The sequence below is a fragment of the Heloderma suspectum genome, chromosome 5 (genome assembly GCF_057233095.1).
Source record: "Heloderma suspectum isolate Gila_16-S chromosome 5, 16-S_ref, whole genome shotgun sequence".
In the NCBI taxonomy this organism is placed as follows: Eukaryota; Metazoa; Chordata; class Lepidosauria; order Squamata; family Helodermatidae; genus Heloderma; species Heloderma suspectum.
In genome coordinates, this window is record NC_139462.1 from 97,604,028 (window position 1) to 97,624,882 (window position 20,855).

Here is a 20,855-nt window from a genome sequence, read left to right on the forward strand (position 1 = left end):
TCAAAGCTCGTCACCCCATGGCTATAACCCTATTATGAAATTCGTATCAGAATTTTGGATTTAAGTGCAGAAAGCAGGCAGATAGCATATCAACACTGGAATCTCCCTCACTGCTTAATGGGAGAGAAATTAGGCCCTAAGTGGATGCATTCCACTTCCTTCCTTTCAGCCTAACAGCTACCAAGCAACGGAGGGTTGCACCAGTGCTGCCATGGAAGCATAAAGGGACTGCATGCAAACTGCCCCCAGTTTCCAGGCAGCTTTGGAGAGGGGTAATGTGGGTTTAACACAACTGCCTTCCTGCATACCTGGGGTGGTATGTCCTGCCGAGGATGCAGGTAACGCTGAAGTTGCAGGACCTCAGGCAGCTCCAAGCCACTTACAGCAACAAGGACTAGAGCCCAACCGTACGATCCCTCCCAGTTCCTGCCCCGGTGGTGGTGGTAAGGAATGGAGAGCCTTAAAGGGGCAGTGCACTGCCTTGAAGCCCTGAGCTCCAACGCCTCTCCGCTCGTGTTCTATTAGTGGCATTTCCAGGTGGGGCTAAGAAAGTCATAATCGTTGGTTAATACTATTGCGATGCTTTGTCGACCCAAGTATTACCGGTTTCTAGCATTTGTAATGCAAGGCGATTAGGATGTGTTTATTTTGCTTCGCAACCGCTCTCCGCGCATCCGCGGCGTTCACACGTACGGCTCCGAATCACATTTCGTGTCTGATGTACGTCACGTGAACCTCCCTCGCGGACCATTCCCAGCAGGACGGGCAGCGTTTTCCTCATGGGCGATGGCGGGAAGCAGCGCCTGCCACTTGGAAAGGCTGCGCGCGAGCGAAGATTTCACACCCGTTGCTTCCTTTTTCCTCGGCTGCAAGAAGCAGCCTCTTCCTCCGCAAGCTGAAAACAGCTTCGCGGAAGGCGGGCGCCAGGAGAAGGCGAGAGGAGGGCCGCCCATTCGGCGACCTTTGAAGGGGACAGAGGCGGCGGCGTGGGTGGTTGCTGAAGCAGCAGCCTGTGGGCTCCGCAGCGCAGGGCTCCCTCGCGTCAGACCAGACGCCTTTTGCTTACCTCAAGAGACCTAGTAGCAGCAGCAATTCCAGCTCCCCAGGGCCATCTTCAGGTAAGGAGAAAGAGGCTGCTCTTGGTTTCTCCTCTTTTGTAACCTCCCCCTGTTGCTCCAATTTGGCAAGAAGGGGCTTTTGTCACAGGGAGCCTATATAGCCCCAGTAGTGAAGTATCTTTAGACAAGGGCCTCCCCCGCCCCCGAAAAGTAGCTATAGCGTGTTGCGAGCAAAATGTCAAATACTGTAATTTCAAGAAGTAATGTACGACGTGCACAGGAAAACAGCAAGTGCAGCCAGAGTACTTCTCACCCCAGCAGTGGGACTGCTGATGAGGCAAGCCACTGTTAATTATAAAAAGCAACTTGGCGTTTTAGTAGTAGGAAGTTCAGAGCTGACGACCGCAAGAAGGGCCTCATTTATTAGCGTAGCCCTTCTGTCTGTATTGCTTCTATGGGTTGCTGAAAAAATGTTCTAGTGCTGGCTGGGGAATGCTGGGAGTTGTGGGACTTTTTTTTCAGTCTAAACATGCATAGGATTGCACTCTTAGAGTTCATCCTATCCTTCCCCTACCTGATGTTTTCCAGAGGTGTTGGACTGCAACTTCCACCATCTGTGCATACTGGGTGGGGATTATGGGAGTTGTAGTCAGAGACTTCTGGAAGGCATGAGGCAGGTGAAGGCTGGGCTGTCTGGTTTATATACCACTGATAAACCTACTAGTCTTTAAGTTGGTGCAGCACTCTTCAACCAGTTTCTCATGATACACTGGCTCAGTTTTTCTTGGCATACCCACCCACACATTCCTGTGTCAATCATTTGTGATCTACAGGGGGAAAAATAAAGAGCAATCTTTTGTAAAGCTAGTAGGGATTCCTGAGTCTTGGAGTTGGGAGATTTTCCTGTGATTGGTGGAACTGTAACTTTAGACTCTGAACTTAATGGTCTTATGTCATCTCCCCATCCCCCCCCCCCCCCGGTTTAGATGGCAATGTGTGTTACTTCACTTACTTCAAAATTGGTTAGCCAGCCCTGTTGCATTTGGGGGCTCTCCTGACCATTCTTCTGAGTGGGGCCCTGCACTTTTCTCCGAAGTTCTACCACTGTAGAGTCCCACCAGTTGTCTGTGTAGCCTGGCCTTGTCAAATCAGAGCGGCTGATAGTGGCTTAGTAAGGCACAAGTTGGGGCCGCGGTGGCTTAGTGATTAAGACGCTGAACTGCAGACTGGAAGGTCAGCAGGACAGCAGTTCGAGACCCGAGTGCTGCGTGACGGAGTGAGCTCCCGTCTTCAGTCCCAGCTTCTGCCAACCTAGTAGTTCGAAAGCAAGAAATTGCAAGTAGATAAATAGGTACCGCCTCAGCGGGAAAGGTAACAGCGTTCTGTGCACCTCGGTGTTCAGTCATGCTGGCCACATGACCACGGAAGTGTCTTCGGACAGCGCTGGCTCTTCGGCTTAGAAACAGGGATGAGCACCGCACCCTAGAGTCGGACACGACTGGTTGGGGACACCTTTACCTTTTTAAGGCACAAGTAGGCAGAAGGTAGATCAGGATCTACGGAGATATCTCTGGATGATATGTAGTAAGTTGGCAGAGGCTTCTGACTCCCAGTTGTCTACCAATAGCAAGAGCTATAAAATTTACCCCACCCCTAAATTTCATTGCTGAAAAAGAATGCGGGGGGGCATTCTTGGATCTGTGTGATAGCACTTATGAACATGGTGCTGGTATTGAGCACAATTTCCTGGCCTGAGCATGTACTCAAAAGCACCCTGTTTCTTAATGCTTAGTGCATGACCACTTGCCTGAGTCTCTATTTTGCACCTGGCTTTGATTGGTGGATCTCAGGGCTCTAGTAAAGAATCAAGTAGATCCAACAAGCCTGAACCCTGCCGGCCCCTGCTGTAAGTTCTTATGGGTCTTCATCCCAGTACCTGCTACTGGAGATCCTTTAAATTGGAGAGCTTGTGTGACCTTGTGTATGCAAAAACATGTTAACTAATGGCCAGCTGTGGCCCTTCCATAAAGAAGGATAAGGCCCCTGGATTGGAGGGAGGGGGCATGTGATTGGGTGGCTTCTTGCCTCAGAAGAACCACTTTTGACCAGAGGAAGGAAACTCAGACAAGATCAGATAGATTTGCGTGTACTTGTTGGCACGAAAAGGGTGTAGTTCCCCTGTGATACATTGCTGAAGATTCTTCTTCATCTGTGGTACATTGAATGTACAAATTGCATGTCTGTCCTGCATGGTTTCTGAAGCAGATTGTGTTAGCAAACTCATCAAAGAACTTCCCTTAAAAAACAACAACACAAGTTTTGGGAATATTTAAGAGATTTTTAAATTTCACAAAGGATCTGGTTGTGTTTATTATCTCAAGGCTGCAACACAACATTTAATAACATCTGCTATACTGGTAAGTGTTTTAGCGGGATGTGTGGAAGGGAAGCAGTGTAGCTGTGAGAGCCAATATGGTGTGAAAACCAGTGTGGTGTAGTGGTAAGAGTATCAGATCCAGTTTCAATACTCCACTCAGCTGAAGCTCGCTGGGTGACATTGGATCAGTCACCTCATCAACTATCAGCCTATCCAACTCACAGGGGGCTGTTGTGAAAATAAAATGGAGCAAGAAGGGATGAGAAATACGTTTGCCACCTTGAGCGCATTGAAGGAAAAGCAGGTGATCAACATAATAAATACCATGTGCATATATTTAAATGCATGTGCACTGGGGTCTGGGTGGGGGGAGGGATCTTTATGACAATGGAATGAGAAGATGAGAAGCGCATTGGAGTATTATCCAGATTTTTATGGAATCGGCTTTGGTCCGTCAGACTGAGAGTACTGTACCTTTAAAATCTGGTTTTCAGAGGGTCACACAGCACTTGAAAGGAACATACTTCGAGGTGGGATGAGGGGAGTAGAACTGAATGTCATCAAACTGGCAGGGCCCACTTAACCAATGAGAGAGGCTTATTTCCTCACCCATGTCAGGCTCTTCCCTGCTACTACATTATTATGAATGGAGAGCAGCTAATTTTTTCCCATGTGCACAGATTTCCCTGAAGAAGCCCAAATCCCTGGTTCTCAAGTGCACCATCTGAAGGCTCCTGTGAGAGCATCCCCCATCCCATTTCACCCCATTCCAGCAAACTGTTGCAGAGTTACTGCTTCCATGCATACCCCCTTTCTTCTCCCCTGGGACTTTCTCCCTGCTTGCAATGACAGGCTCCAGAGACCTCGCCAGATCGAAGAACTGACTTTACATGACATCAAAGAAGCGACTTTACCCATGCAGTTTAACACAACAATGGAGAAGCGAAGTACTAAAAACATCAGAGAAGTGCATCATCACAGGCTAATTACTGGCAAAATAGGAGTGCAGGGTGATTCTGAAGGCTGGAAAGGCTCAGTGAGGTCACAGCCAGGTGAAAGACACACCCCTGGGCAGGGCTATCATGCTGAAGTAAATGCGGAGGATAGGGGGACACAGCACCAGAAGCATGGAGAACCCGAGTTAAAGAAATAAAACAGAGTAAAAGTAGTCTCAGAAAATCTGACTTTTCCACTGGAAATCTCCAGGGTGGCTGCAGATTGGCAACGACGTCATCTGCCACTAAGCCTCGAAATGCTCCCAATTCACAGCAAGATCTCCCATGAAAACAGCCCCCTATTGTGTGAAAAACCACAGATGCAAATGGCATAGCAGACGCCATTTGTGGCTGTAAAGCCCTTAGTTTAAGCTAAATGCAGCCATTTACAGCTGCATTTAGCTTAATCTAAGAGCTTTATGGCCGCAAATGGCATGGTGGATGCCATTTGCGTCTGGAATCAGCCTGAGCCAGCAATATGGCATGCCAATGGTGGCCGTATCGCTGGTGCTCCGGAGCTGGCCGGCGGCTCCGCGGAATTGCTGTGGAGCAGAGCTGGCCAGCAAGGATTCGGGGCGGGGGGGGGGGGGACAGATCGCCTTCCCCCAAGGGCGGATTCCCCAGTGGAGAAGCAGGTAGGGAATCCGCCCATCCCTATTTAGGAACATATAGCAGCCCTTTTGTTTCTAAAGTTATATTATGTGTAACTTAGATTGCTCATAAAATTGTCATTATGTTTAAAAACTTTACAAAATAAAGTCAGCAAATTTGTAATTATTGTCTGAATAAACTATACTTTTAAATTTAATGTACCAAACATGATATATTTATGAGCAAACCAAGTTATGCAGAACATATTTTAGGTTCCTGTCTTATATTTGTCCAGGGAAGGAACTTCAGCAAGTGGTCCTTGAAACATCTGAATCATCCTAGAAGGCAGAAGAAGCAGAAAGAACTGGAGGCAGAGGAAGACTGGTGTACTGCATCTGTTCCTGTTTATGAGGGAGTTTAGGGAACTTCCTAAAGCTACTGTTCTTTATTCTGGTGGCAGCAGTTAATAGTTTTATAGCTGAGGTAGCATTGTTTAGCAGTGAGGTTTAATTGAGAATATTAAAAACTTTGGCAGTGAGTTCCTTAGTCTCAAGCCTCAGAGTTAATTTTTTAAAAAGAAACATGGGTGAGATAACCCATATGCTGTTCCATCGTATCTGCTGACAGTGCTGGGATAACCTACAGTGTGTTTTTTTCACATGTTGGTTTTAGATTAGAACTACATTAATTGACTGCTACAGCATCTAACCAGAACAAGCCCAGAAACACAGGACTTTGTAGAACAAAATCCAAATTGAGAGGAATGTGCATTTTCTTCCATATTATGATATGGTGACTCTACTTACACTCTGGGAAGCTGAGCATGACTTGGAGCATTCCTAAATGTCTATCAGTAAAACATAAATTAGATGAATTGTTTTAATAAGGAATGGAAGAAATAACTATGCTGGGAATCTTACAGAGAGGATTCCCCCCCCCCCCGCTTCATTATTTCCAGACATTTTACATCTCTAGTCTTTTTATAAAAGTCTCCTTATTACATAGCTTTTAGAAATCACTGGCCGGGGAGGGGGGGAGTAAAGGCTGGATAACAATATATAAACACCTTCTCTTAAATTCTCAAAGAAAATATTTATAATCCAAAACTGTTTAATTTTTTTCTGGGGGGGACGGGACACAAAAACAGTCCTTGGGAAAAAAAACGGGGCTTTTCCCAGTCTTTCCTAGCTTTCTTCCAGGCTTCACATCTCTACTCTCTCTTCCTCCCACTCCTTTCTTAGATTTAAATTAGCCTCAGGGAAACGATCTGAAATGTGAAGAACATCAGAGCATGTGTGCACACTAATAACATTTTTTGAAAGGCATTTTCAAAGGCCAAATAGGACAGTGATTTACCAAGGACAAGTATCAGCAACGAGGCACTCTCCCTGGTAAAAAAGGGACAGTTCGTGCATATGCCCTTCAAGTTCTTTTCATTGCATATTGTTAAGGTCTTTCCTGTTCCCTCTGTCCAATAGGGTTACCAGCTGTTTCTCTTGGCAGGGTTCTTATGTACCTTTTAACAGCTGCTGTACTGACAAGCTCAACAGGTGTAGCACCTCCCAAAATCCCATACAGGGAAAAGCTTCACCCTATTCTTCTGCCTATCAGGCAAATGGTAAAGCCAATGGAACCCTGACAGAAAAAAAGTTAGCAATTATATCTCTAAGAGATAGGGACCTACTTTTCTGATGAAAAGAAGCACACTGATTTTCGAATTATTTCTGGCAGCCCAATTTCCACAGTTCCTTCAATGCTCACTGGCCTTTCACGCTGAACCTGTAAGTTTTCCTAGAGGGTCAATGAGGAAGGAGTGAGAGGTGGTGGGCCAGAGTCTCAACCTCTGTCTTGCTAAAACAGCTAGCTAACAAATTCTATTAACACAGACACTAGTTTCTTACTATTTCTTTGGTGTCTAGACTCTAGATTAGCAATTGGAGGGCAGAGAGCATCTTTCCAGAGACCAGACAGCCCAGAGGCTTCTAGTTGATGATCCTTAGCATTCAGGCTTTATCTTGTTTGCCCTCATAGTTACCCTTGTGAAATATATCATCATTGTCCCTATTTTACAAAGTTCTGTAACCAAAATTAGTATAGTAACACCCAAGGAAGCCTAGTCTGTAGGTGGCTGTATTTGAGTTTGAATTTAAGTCTCCTTTGTTGCCATCTGAAAGACAGAACAGGGCTCCTATGTATTTAATAAAGGAGGAAGAATTTTGGCAAATGCTGCTTCAATTTCTGCCATAGCATTTCACTGGGCAAAGTTGCATCTGCCCTGTGTCTCTGTTCTGTGACATTCTTAACAGCACAGAAGCCATGTACGGTATCAGGTATGGCGATCTTAGTTCTAGCTAAGCACCATTGCCCATATGGACAATCAGAATAGCATCTGATAGTGGATAGAGACCAAGCAGTGAGCACATGCCTTTGCCTTGCAACCTGATGGTGGGCCCTGGGGACTAACACATTTTAGATTCCTGTCCTTTCAAACCTTATCTTCTCCCAATTTGTTGCAAACCATTCTTGCAAATAAGTCCATGAAAGTGACTAGGTCATAACACTTTTTGTTGGCATACATACCTATGAGGGCATTTCCAATCTAAAAGAATAAAAAGAACAGCCATTTTTTAAAGCATTCCTGTCGAGTTGAAATTTTTACTACACAGAGGCAACTCAACAAGTGACTATTTACAAACCTGTTCCAAGCACATTTGGGGTGCTTCTGTGTGACGTGGTTGCTCACTGCCTTTACAACCACACCTAGGGAATCCATACTCTTTTGCATCAATATGCTGATATTCTCATGGTGCTTGGTGAGATTTTATATGACAGCTCAAGATGCACAATGATGCAATTTACCACCATATACACAGGGGTAGGAACAATGCCAATGCTGTCTTCCCATTCCAACCTGGTTCTTCGTCATAAGACATCTTGTGGCCCCAATTTCACTTTCTGCTATGTCAAAGTGTCAGCAGCCTGTAGAAGGGAGTGCAGAGAATCCCACCTCTGTCTTTCTAGAAAAGTACCAATAGTGTGTTGTAGCACAGAGACTGTAATTTTAAAAAGCAATGTACATATGCAGAAAAACAGCAAGAACACCCACAGGACTTTTCACCCCAGCAGTTTTCACTGCTGATCAGACAAGCTACTGTTAATTTTAAAAAGCAGCTTGCTTTGTAGTAGTGCTGAGCTGACAACCTCAAACGCAGCTTCATTTATTGCACAGTTCTTCCCTCTCATGTGTAATTGCTTCTTTGGGCTGCTGTAAAAATGTTCTTGTGCTTTAGAGTCTATCTCAGTCTTCCCCAACTTGGTGCCCTCCAGAGATGTTGGACTACAACTCCCACCACCCCTAGCCAGCATGGCTGGGGCTTTGGGAGTTGTAGACAGACACTTGTGGAGGGCACCAGGATGGGGAAAGTTGGCCTATCTAGTTTGTTGTTGTTCTGTCGTTAAGTCATGCCCAACTCTTCGTGACCCCATGGACCATAGCACTCCAGGCCTTCCTGTCCTCCGCTCTTTATAGTTTATATACCACTAATAAGCCAGCTAGGCTTTGTTGCTGCAGCGCTCTTTGACCAATTTGTATGACACGCTGGCTCAGTTTTTCTTGGCATATCAGCCCACACAAACCTATGCCAATCATTTGTGATCTACAAGAAGAAGAAGAAAAAGAGCCTTTTGTAAAGTCTTAGGGGGGGTAGGTTTTCCTGTGACTAGTAGAGCTGAAAGTCTAGGAATTGTTTTTTGATTTAGCGCTGCTTTTTTGATAAGCAGGTTGCTGTAGTAGCTAAAAGTGATTTCTATTGGCGCTGTTTGCCTTTAACAGTATAGTGCTTTTCTAGATAGTGTGGTTACTTTTCATGCAAAAATGACACAGTGTTTAATGACTGCTTCCTCAGAAAACATTCCCTATCCTTCTGGGGTGATGGCAGGTTTCCAACACTTAACAGGCTATACCGCATTGCTGAGAAACTATCTTTCTGTAGTAGCAAGGCACTCCGAGCCAATTGTGCCTTTACTGACAATGCTGGATTAATGAGTGCTCCCAAGCTGCAAGTCTGATCCTTTAGGGAAACTATAATTCCCTCCAGAATAGGTTAAATTGGGCAGATGGGTAGATGAACCACCCCCTAACAGTATCTCCATCTTGTCTGGATTGAGTCTCAGTTTATTGGCTGTCATCCAGTATATTTCCATGTCCAGAGAATGGGCCAGTTCGCATGACACGAGGGTGGTTAATAAGTGACGTTGTCTTGTTAACCATGTTGGCTTGTTAACCCCGCGCATGACAGTCATGTGCCGGCCCAGTTTACATAATTACCCTCGCCGGGCACAGCTTCTCGTGTTTTCCAAACCTGATGAGGGTGGCTTGTTGGGGTGGTTAACAACAAGCTCGTTTCCTTGTTCCCTGTGTCAGCACCCTTTCTGCAAATGGTCCTCTGGAGTTGCCAGCTCACAAGAGAAACTCCCCACACCTGCTGCATCAGATCACCAAAGGTATTTAAGTTTCTGAACCCTTATGAATGTGGGAATGCATTCGCAATTTTTAATTGTTAGTTTTGGGGTGGTGGTCTTGTGCAAGACCACTTGCCTGCTATTGAGCTCAGCATAGCCATAACTCCCCATGTCAATTATCTTCTCAGTTTCATCCTCCACTTCTGCACTTCCCGAATGACACTCCCCCAATCAGATCACAAAAAGGAAATAATTTTCTGAGCTGTTATGAGTACAGGAACATGTTTGCAATTTTTTTTATTTTATTTTGGGGGTGTCTTCCACTATTTAGCCAGGCATACTGATATTCCCCTCTTGTCAGTGGCCTTGTCAATTTCATCCTCCACTTTGGGGCGTCCCTTGCTAGCAAGCACCTTTTTTTAAAGGCTGCTCCATGTTCTACTGAAGTAATCATACCCACCCCTAAATTTATTTATTTATTTATTACATTTATATCTCACCTTTTTTCCTCTTTGAGGAACCCAAGGTGGCGTACATAATCCTCCTCCTCTCCATTTTAGCCTCACAACAACAACCCTGTGAGGTAAGCTGGGCTGAGAGTGTGTGACTGGCCCAAAGTCACCCAGTAAGCTTCCATGGCCGAGTGGGGACTAGAACCCAGATCTCCTGGCTCCCAGTCCAACACTCTAGCCACTACACCACACTGGCTCTGTCCTGCAGCTGCCAGCCACTTTTGGCTCACAGCCCTTTTGTACTTGTCGCTTCCCTCCAGTAGTCTCCATTGCTAGATGTCAGATGTATGTGAGGGTTACAAAGCAGTGAGTGGGATCACTAAACATATGCAAATGTCATGGCAAAGCAGTAAAACTAAGAGGAAAATTGTGCAAATGTTATGTCAGAGCAATAAAATAGAGGGGGAAATTGTGCAGTTTCAAGGCAGAGCAGTAAAATGGAGGAGAAAATTACACAGATTTCCTAGCAGTGGACATTCACTCCTGTGCACTTATGCAGGACTGGGGAAAAAAAGTTGTGAGTGCATTTGGGACACTCTCTGGTGTCCTTTCTTCAAGATTTCTATGAGGAAAAAAAATCCATCCTGTGGGGGAGGACACTGAGAAGGGATGAGGGAGAATGGGGTTTTCACCACTCTTGCCAGCCAGCTCTCTAGCCTTTCCCAGCAACCCACAATAAAATCACCCTGCTGGTGTTGGACATCACAAAAGGCATCTTGAGAGCAAGTCACCCGAAACAATACTACAAGTCAGGGTGGCTTGTCAGAAAAAAACACTCCAGGTTCAGACATCACACTAAACCACCCACCCACAATAACAACCCACCATGGATTAGTTAGACATGTAAACCATGTCAGTGCCTGTCCTCATTTGATGAAAAAGAGCATGCAAGCTGAGTATCAATGTCATATTGATGATTCCTCAGTTAAAATCTCCAGATGACTTGACTCATTGGTTTCATGTAAATGATAAATAACATTTATCAGCACCACCTTCTGCAATCAGCCATCTAAGTGGGAATAGAACCTCTGCAAATCAGTTCATTTTATTTATTTATTATATTTCTATACCACCCCATAGTTCCTCCAACCCTCAACTCACACAGCCTTTCCAGAAGGATACCATGGTCACTGGTATTGAAAGCCAACAGAAATCCCACTAGTGATGCAGATCCAAGTTAGTTCAAATGCCGCACTGAGGTTTTAATGTATTTTTAAACATCTGAAAAGGTGCTTACCTATCTTATTGTTTTTGTGGACATTCTAATATAATGTAGTAATGACTGACAGCATATACAGCAACTAGTGAAAGCCAGATGTTGACTTGACACATACATTATTTCCATGTACTCATGTTCTAGGGTTGTATGTTGTGTTTTTCTTAATAGTTTGAGCCTTCAAAATAGCGCTGTGGTTGGATATGTACCTTAAATTATCTCTTTGTGACAAACCCATTTATGTGTTTAATATGCTGCTATCATTGTCCTTGTGCTATTGTCCCGTCTCTAACAAGATATACATGCTTTTAATTTCAGCACTCAATATGAGCATAACATACTCAATTATACTAAAGGCCTGTACTAAAAAATGTGGCTGGTTATTTATTTCCCCTCAATATGTGAATGTTTTAGCTTCTAACCATGTGCCTTTCCTGTCTGCCCATTCTCTTTCCTAGTTTTCCTTCTGGCTTCTATTATCTGCATTTCTCTGAACCACTCCTTCTTCCAAACCTCCATTCCTATCTTCTTCCCTGCCTCAGTACTTATTTCTTTTTAAATAATTATATCCTGTCTTTCCTTTTAAAAGTTAAAAGTAGTAACAGCAATAAGTTAAGAACAAATAAAACCAAAGTTAATAAAAGCAGCAGAAAACAAAAAGATACAAGGCAGCCATTAAAACAATTAGACATCCTCCAGCAGTGGAAACAGTTCAGTGCTGAAACTTAAAACCATTAGAGTTTCATAAGCTCCCCTAAACATGAGGAGAAAAGATGGGCCTCCCTTGAGAGTGAGTTCCAGACCTTGGAAAAGTGTGGTCCCAACTAAGCATAGTCTTGGAACATTGAGAACACAAGACGGCCTTTGATAGTGATCTTAGCAGGCGAGCAGGATTATTTGGGGAAAGGCAGTTCTTCAGATATTCTGGTCCAAACCATGAAGGGCTTTTAAAGGGCATCGCCAGCATTTTGAATTGGACCTAGAAACAGATTAGAAACCAGTGCTGTTGTTTCAGTAAAGGAGTCACAGGCTCCCTATATGTGTTCCTAGTTAACACCCTGGCCACTGCCTTTGGACAAATTTTAGTTTCTGGGTACTCTTCATAGGCAGCCCATGGGGAGCATATTTCATTAGTCCAGATGTGATGTAACTAGGGTGTATGTCACCTGACCTGATCTGAAGTCTGCTGAAATGGGCAGAGTTGGGGCACCAGCCACAGCAGGCAGAGGCATTCCTGGCCATAGTCAAAACCTATCCAGGGTTAAGGTGGGTTCCAGAAGAATCTCACTTCCCTTTACCCAGACCCTGATTCTTCTAGTTTTCCTTCCTTAGGCCATTTTATGTGTTCCATCTCTCTATATAGGATCAGAGCAGGTAATGGCAGCTGAAGATCAGTTAGCTTGCACTACTCCTCTGTGATATTAGAGCAGCTCAGCCAATCGCTTCTTATCACCGCCTCTAAAAAATTCCATTTGCACATTACAGTACAGAGGGCATTCAATAAATCTGACACTTCCTTCTTTACCATTCAGTTTTTAGGAGAGATATTTTGTGTATAGATAAAGAAGTAAATAAAGACATAGTAGTTAAAATTATTATGTGACTTGGTGTGTTTTTTCAAGCTGGCATATATTTTGTATATTGTGGATTTATATTTCATGTTAGCATACAGAGTGTGATGAATACATCATACAGACAACAAAATGCTGCTATTCGTTATAGTTCATATGAAATATTTTATACGTTCCTTTTTTAAAAAAATAGGGAAATATTAAGATGCTGAGCCATCACGTATAATTTTCATGTGGGCTGTCAGATAGCTAAACCGCTGTTGTCCGTCTTGAATTATGCTTCCTCCGCCCACCAAATGTGACTTCCTCTTTCTCAGAGTCACAGGGTATGCTAGTCGCTTCTCCCCTCCTCCTCCTCTGTGGTTTCTTCTCCCCCCTTCTTTTTCCTGATTGTCTTTTGTCTTAGCCCCAGTTCCCTTAAGGCTTGATCTTCTTATCCATGCACTATATTGGCTGATGGCTTTATGGAACAGTAGAAGACGAATCATTACATGGGAATCATTTTCAAGAAAGTGATCCTATTCCATATTGATTTCTACAGCGGGCACAGAATTGCCCCTCCATTTGTGTACCTCTCATGACGTGCTGGATCAGAGACCAATGCAGGAGAAAAAGGACAGGGAAAAAGGTGGGTGAGGGAGTAGTTGGAGGTATTGTAGTACTGTTTTTTTTTTAATCTGCTCAGTGCAATTAGTCTACATTGCTGCACTATGCCAACATTTCCTGCTGTTTTCTCTCTGCCTTTCAATAAGAAAAATTTAGCCAAATAATCATTATGGCCAGACTAGACATAATGGGGCTATCATATGTGTGCCCACTTTGTTCACATATAAAGTTGCATGGGGATGGAAGTTTTACTTAAAGACTTAAAATGAGCATGCAGCAGAGGGACTCTAAACTCCACACACACACACACACACACACACACACACACACATTACCTTCCCTTGGTCCATTCCTCAGGTATGTTTCGCCCTTCCTTGGTTCTGATAGTTATATCAAAACCAAAGAAGGGAGAAACATACCTGAAGAATGGATATAAATGAAAAATAGTGGCTATAGCAACAGACTGAGGGGAAGTAAGGTGCAGGAGCAAGGAGGGTTCAGCACTCTTCTCCTGCAGGCTGATTTTATTGTTAAAATAAAATTTTTAAACATAGCCTTTTATGTGTGAATGGAAAGAATGCATGCAAGAAAGAATCATTGGTCTGCTTTGGTCTTGAGACACTTAGGTTTATGTGACTTTCAGTATGAATTGCTTTATATTCTGACTAATGTCACTGAAATCAGGAATGCACCTTGGCTTTGGTCCTGTTGCTAGTAGAATCTCTTAAGCATTCTTGTGATTTTTGGTGCCTTGGCTGATGTCCAAATGATGACATTTGCTTCAAGTTCCATATAATGTTAATAAACTTGGCTAATAGCAAATGACTGGTTGAATCCTGAGCAAGTTAGTTGGACTTAGGTCCCATTTCAATCAATATGGAAAATTCGTCATGACTAATTTAAGTCCAATTCATTTCAATGAACTTATGTGCAACTAACTTGCTCTGGATCCAACCCATTGTATTTTTATTTACCTTGCCTATTTTGATGTATCTGATTTTATTTATTCTAGAAATACCCAATGGCCACGTTCTCATACAACAATAAGCCAAGCTTCTGGCTTACTGTGAGAGCAAGTTGCATACTAATGCACGCAGCCTGTTCACTCCTGCTGGGTCTTACTGCTACTGTGAGTGGCTGAATTAACCAGAAATTGGAAGCTACTATGATGTCTCAGCCCGGAATCATAGTTTGTTGCACCTTTTACAAGCTAGGATTATAAACCAGGGTTTGTTTTTGACTTGCTAATCCTGGCTTGTTTGGGGGCACAAAACCAGGGTCCTGGGTTCGATTATCATGGTAAGCTTTTGATTTTTGGTTAGTTTAGCCACTTATGCTAGTGGGAAGACCCAAGCAAGGGGGAATGGGTTACTAGCATGCAGCACATTCATGGTAACCTAGCATTTGCCAAAATCCTAGCTTACAGTTGTGTGTTGGAATGCACCCAGTGTCTCTTAAAATCACATGCCCATATGCTTTATTTTGTCTTTGTTCTGGACACTTCCTCTATCGCAGACAAATTTCATGTTCCATAAAGTGTTAACAAGATTTTTTGCATGGGTGGTTGCTCTGCTAAGTTTATTTTAGGGCAATATAAGGTGCACGTGCTCAGTATGGGTGCCTCCAAGAAGCAATTAATACTATAATTTCAGTCATTTCAGAATACTGTATCACTCTGCAGTCGTTCATGTGCCAAGACCATTATGAAAACAAGTAAAAAAGACTTGTAAAATGGCTGCCATTAATCTTGGCTGGGACAATTATAGACAGCACTTAGGAGAATAACTCAGACAAAGGTCTCCTTAGCTTAACACAAAGGAGCCAATGATGCAGTTTCCACAAAAGGCTTTTGCCAAAGAGAGTGGCTGCATTACGAGAATGAACTTAGCCTCTCTGCAGGCTCACTCACTCCCCCTGTCCTCTCCTACAGCATGATCATGAGAAGAGACTGGAAGCTTCCATTTCCCTTTTAGATTAACCACAGTTTAGCATGTCTGAATCTTAAACCATGGTTAATTTTAACTGTGGTTATGAAAATGAGCCAGCTCCATAAGTTTGAAATTGGCTTGGTTCCACTAATAGTTAAAATGTGTCCACGGCAAGCTACAATTGATAAAAAATGGAAGCAAAAACTTCCAAACTTCTCCTCGCAAGGATGCCTGAGGAGGAAGAGAGAGCGAGGTAGTCCAGGGGCAAGCTAGGCTTGTACTCATAATGCTAAACTAGGTTTTAGTGCTATGTCTTAACCAGCCTACTATGTCCCTTCCTGTGCTGGTTTTAGCAGGATGTGGGAGACATAGCATAAGGAACCCTATTTATTAGTAGGTAACTGCTAGAGTAGCATGCTGTCAATGACTGTATCTTATATATTCAGACTTTAAATACTTAGGATGGCATGGAGGAACTTGGTGCTTGCAAAGTATATATCTGAAATAAAGTAAAGCAGATGTTATGATGCATAACTGCCTCATCCTGCAATCAGATTATAATCAGTGGGTAAAATGTCACACACTGCCTTCTGATTTGCAGTAAGAAGACTAAAAAGTAACTCTTTTTAATGTCACAAGAAAATGGTGTTTGCAGTTATTCAGGATAGATTTAAGGACATTTATGTTTCATTGGAAGAGAGGTAAGCAGGTGTTAAACCAATCCATTGAAACCAATGGAACTAAAGCCTGCAGTCCTATATGCACTTCCCTAGGGGTGACTTCATTAATCACAGTGGGACTTATTTCCAAATAAATATAAATAGGTTTGTGCTGCACAAAAGCTTAATTTTGGCTGGATCCTTCCCATTAATTTTAATCTCCAGATAAGCAAAACCAGAGCCTTAATTAGCTCTGTTAATTCCCCAGAATGAAAAGTACAGAGCAAGTAAGCACGATGCAGTTTTATCCTAGTTCATCTCTCTTATTCTACTTGCATATGTGAAGTATCATAAGCCAAGAGACAGCATAAGCTTTCAAGAATAAATATATGCAATTCTCTTGCTTATGTCAGTATATTAGGTTGCAATCCTATACCCACTTACTGAAGAGTAAGCTCTATTGAACTCAGTGGGGCTTAATTCTGAGTAGATATGTCTAGGATTTTCACTGTAAATTTTTAGGCGACTATAGAACTTTAAGCTTCCTTAGTGGAGGAACAAAATGCTAGAACAATTCTTTAGTCTTCCTGAGCTAGTTAGCAATTAGTTTCCCCATGTGTTTCCTTTCCTTTTATTTGTTTCTATTTCCTCTTCCTTTTCTACTAACTGACATTTAAATAGCGGCTGAAAAAGGCAACTATTCAAGTTAACAAAAATAGTTATGTTAGTCAACAAGAAAAGTCTGCCACAGACATGATGACTATCTAGATACATTTTTATGCCCCCCGACCACGTGCATATTTATTTTGAGAAGTCATGTGATGTATATACACATAGCTCTTCAAGAAACATTACTGGGTTAGATGTTTCCTGCAAAGAAGGAGAGATGTTTTATTCCTCCTAGGGGTCATCCAACATGACCCTTTCTAAAAGGCTGAAAGTGCATTCAGTTGCAGCTAACTCCTGTAGTCTATCTATATGGAGGTTTCAGGTTGTGTTTGTCATCCACACAAGAGGTCAGTACAGGACCAGTGTGGGCTGAACATTCAACTAGTTTTCAGGTGTCAGTGTGGGACTGTCTTTGGGAAAAGATACATTCCTTTTCCTACTGCAGTTCCTGCTAAAATATTGAACCAAGTGTAAAGAAAGCTGCCATACATCCATGTTCTTACAGCTGGTTCACACTCACACATGTGTATATCATTTTAATTCCCTACTCCTATTCATTGCATAATTGATAGTGACAGCTGAACTGACTCCATGGGGAAAAAAATCAAAAACAAATTGAGGTGAATGAAAGTGAGAAAGCTCCATATTTGGTGTTTGATCTGTGATGGCCCATTCAAACATGCAAATTATCACTTACTATTGTAGTTACAAGTGATGAACAGGCATATGTGACCCAGCCCTTTCATTTATGTGTCACAGTCGCGTGTAAATGGTAATGTCAGTTACCGAACTTATGTGATTTATAAGAAGACAAATACTTCAGTTTGGGGTGTAACATTCAAGTTGTTTCCCTTACAGCTTCCTTTTTCTGGAGAAGCTAAAAAAAAGAAGCTACATTTTCTTCAGTACCCAAATTCAGACCGCTGCAGTAGTACAGAGAAGAAAGCTACTATTTTCTTGACTATTTAAGTGAGGTGTTGTGGAAGAGAAACCTGAGGTAGCAACAGTTATCTATTTGTAGAAATAGTGGGGCAAAAATACTCACAGATGGGCACGAAATGATAAATAATTAAACTGCAAGTTAAACTACTTGTCATCTATAGTAGTTGAATGGTAAGTAATTACAACTACTTTATGAAAAATAGTTCAAACTAGGTAATTAGAAGTGCAGTCCAATGCATATTTAGACAGAAAAGAGGCCTACAGTTCCCACCAGGCCCTAGCCAGCCATACTACAGTACCCAGCAGGCTGGGGCATGCTGGGTATTGTAGGCTTTTTTTCTGTCTAAACATGCATAGGACTGCATTCTAAACTGCTTTTGTTGGTAGTCAACTACTGTAGTTTAACTATTAACAATAATAATTACTTTCACCCATCAGGGAAAATATATATTTCAAATAATTCATCCTTTATTATCATACTGAAGACTCCACATAAATACTAATAGAAATACCAAATCAGTCACTAAGAAGAATACAGGTATGCCTGCAATTAGCAGCAGAGAGTGTGGCACACACCTCACCCCTCTGCCCCCATTCCTACAGCTAATTAGTAGGAGCCTGCTCAGGGTACAGCATTTTTAGAGGGCTGTTTGCAGAATATTTTGATCTAGCAGTTCAGCCTTGCCCAGAAAGAGAGCAGTTTACAGACCTGCTGTGACATATGTGCTAAATTTGGAGAATTAGAGAACCATCTCTAAACCGCTTTGTTTGATCTATTTAACAACAAATACATTTCAATGTGTTATTTTTCAATGGGGGAAAATTTGCTATAAAAACGTAGCTGAAACTACTTAATTACTTCAAAGTAGTTACAAAGGTAGTAGTTGCACTTACTTTTACTGCAGTGTAGTTAACTAGTACTTAAAACTACATAGGTAGTAAAAGTAATTAAACTACTTTTAAAGTACTTAGTGGTGTCCTTTAGTGAAAGCAGCTGCTAAGGATCATCTGTTCTACCCAACATCAGCATAGCTAACATTTTGCTGGCTGCTTGGACTCATTAGTTTACGTGATTCTGCTTTCTGTTTTCTTCAGATAAATAAACACAGAGTCATCTTCAGTGGCTCTGAAAATACCTTCCTGAACTAGTAAATACTCAGAGAAACGTTTTTCAGTTTAGCAGGGAGTACATGAGCAGCCCCTCTTACATGTCCAAATCTTGCCCCTCTCCTTTGTGTCAGCAGGACACTGTTTCCTCCCTCAGTATTTTAACCCTTCCCTGCCTGCATCTTTAGCACTGTGAGCTATTATGAAGTTAGCTTTGGTTAGTTATCAGGCAGAACATCCTGCTCAGGACTTTCCAGATTCTAAGCAAGCTAATACTCGCCCCATATGTCTGTTTTATGATTCCCTGGAGCTAAGTATGGTACAAAGGAAATTATATAATACAGTCTTTACAGGGATGAAAAGGATACTCTCACATTCCAATATGGCATCTGTAATGGGGATCCAGGGCATGAACCAGATCCTCGGGGTCAGAGGTGAGGTGTCCAGGGCTGGATCTACACTTACCGCCTTTTTTCGCTTCCAATGAGGTTTCACCGCCTGCCTTTCACACTACGCAGTACCTGCCTCGAATTGGAACCGGAATTTCCCACTTCCATGCTCCCGCTTTCAATACTCTAATATCCTAGTATTTCCCCTTAATGTGCTCTGATTTTCCGCCTTCGCTACCATATCCGGTCGTAGTCCCTCCCCCGCCTGTCCATATATGGCAGTGTTTGTATTTCCCTCCTGTCCAATCACAGCTCTCGACAGCCCCATGTCTTCTTCCGGCTACTGATCGCATAGCTTCCTCAGCAGTCCCCGTTTCCTCAGCAACAAGCAAAGGGCTGGATGTGCTTGCGCTTATCTAATCTCGGAAGCTAAACAGGATCGGCCCCGGTCAGTAGTTGGATGGGTGACTGCCTGGGAATCAGGCTTCCTGCACTGAGCAGGGGGTTGTTCTATCCCTTCAAATGAAGCTAAGTTTTACCCCCTCCTATCAAAGATTCGAAGATCATGCCTGAATTAGGAAAAAAAAAACTTTGCGGAGAAGCCCCGATTCTGCAAGGATAACGCCTTAATTTAAAAAAAAAACATCCGGAGCGGGGGATAGGAGGAGGTAAAACTTAGTCTCATTTGAAGGGATAGGACAACCCCCTGCTCAGTGCAGGAAGCCTGATTCCCAGGCAGTCGCCCATCCAACTACTGACCAGGGCTGACCCCGCTTAGCATCCGAGGTGAGACAAGTGTGCGCAGGAAAACAGCAGGAAAACAGCACAGCGCTCTAGTGTGAACCGAGCTCGCGCATTCGATGAAGCACCACAACGGGGAAAATGGGTGAGTGTGAATAATCACGTTTTAATGCGAGAGCGTTTAACCTGATGGGACACTGAATTCATTGCGATGGCGGGCGCAATGTAGATCGGCCCCGGGACTGTGTGTTCTCAGGTACAATAGGGAAGAGACAGGGCTGTGCATGCATAAAATAAAAATTCATTTGTCAAGGCAGTCCAGGTAATACAAGAAAAGCTGAATCATGGTAGAAAAGCTGAATTCTGTAGAATATGCAAATGTAAAAAATTATGCAGATTTATTCTAGTTTTACTGGTCATAGTGAAGGGAATAGAGCTATGTAGGACCCTGAAGCCCCACCATCAGTGTCACTACCTGACTTCCCAATACAGAGGCTCATGTCCCAGTAAAACCTTTATTGCAGTAATTCTAGTAATTAGCCACAAGCCTTTACAGTTCCAATAAATATCTGCAGATAACAGATTGCAGTGTAGTTCCTTGGCCAGGATCAGTTTTTCAGTATCTCAACTAAAAGGCCCAAACAGCTTTGGGTTCAGCAAACACAAACAAGTTTATAGTTCCATCCAAAAAGCAAGACGAGGAAGCTTTCCAGATTAGAAAGATGTTTGCTTCCAGCATACTCTAAAGATCACTATCAGACATTCAATCCTGGCAGAGAAACCTAGCTCGTAAACGTTTACTGTGCCTCACCAGAAGCCTCTGTTCTTACCAACGTAAGTTTCATGTGTAAATTGTGTATTGGATTTTCCTCTGTAAAGAGAATTGTCAAGCCAGTATACATTTTGTACTCATTTATACATTTTGTACTCATAATGGCCCATTTTAGGATGAAGCATGAAGTTCAAAAATTAGAAGTGTATCTGAACATGCTTATTTATCATTTCTTCATTCTTAAAATAAAACACCATGTGC

General features: G+C 42.8%; 1 protein-coding gene across 9 annotated transcripts in view; it reads left to right on the plus strand.

Moving 5' to 3' along the window:
• The first annotated feature begins 453 nt into the window (after positions 1–453).
• The window catches only part of TEC (tec protein tyrosine kinase), a 103,378-nt gene continuing 82,976 nt past the window's right edge, over positions 454–20,855 (plus strand). For 2 of the 9 annotated variants that reach the window (XM_084856828.1, XM_084856826.1), the window contains exon 1: positions 668–1,118. Coding sequence is in view for 4 of the 9 variants with exons in the window: in XM_084856822.1 (XP_084712948.1) it covers positions 9,459–9,524; positions 13,323–13,409 (153 nt within the window). In the remaining 5 variants the exon portion in view is untranslated. Of the gene's footprint in view, positions 538–667; positions 1,119–9,444; positions 9,525–13,322; positions 13,410–19,889; positions 19,968–20,599; positions 20,657–20,855 lie in introns of those variants that run through there. The other 7 variants (XM_084856822.1, XM_084856831.1, XM_084856823.1 and 4 more) reach the window with 7 other exon arrangements.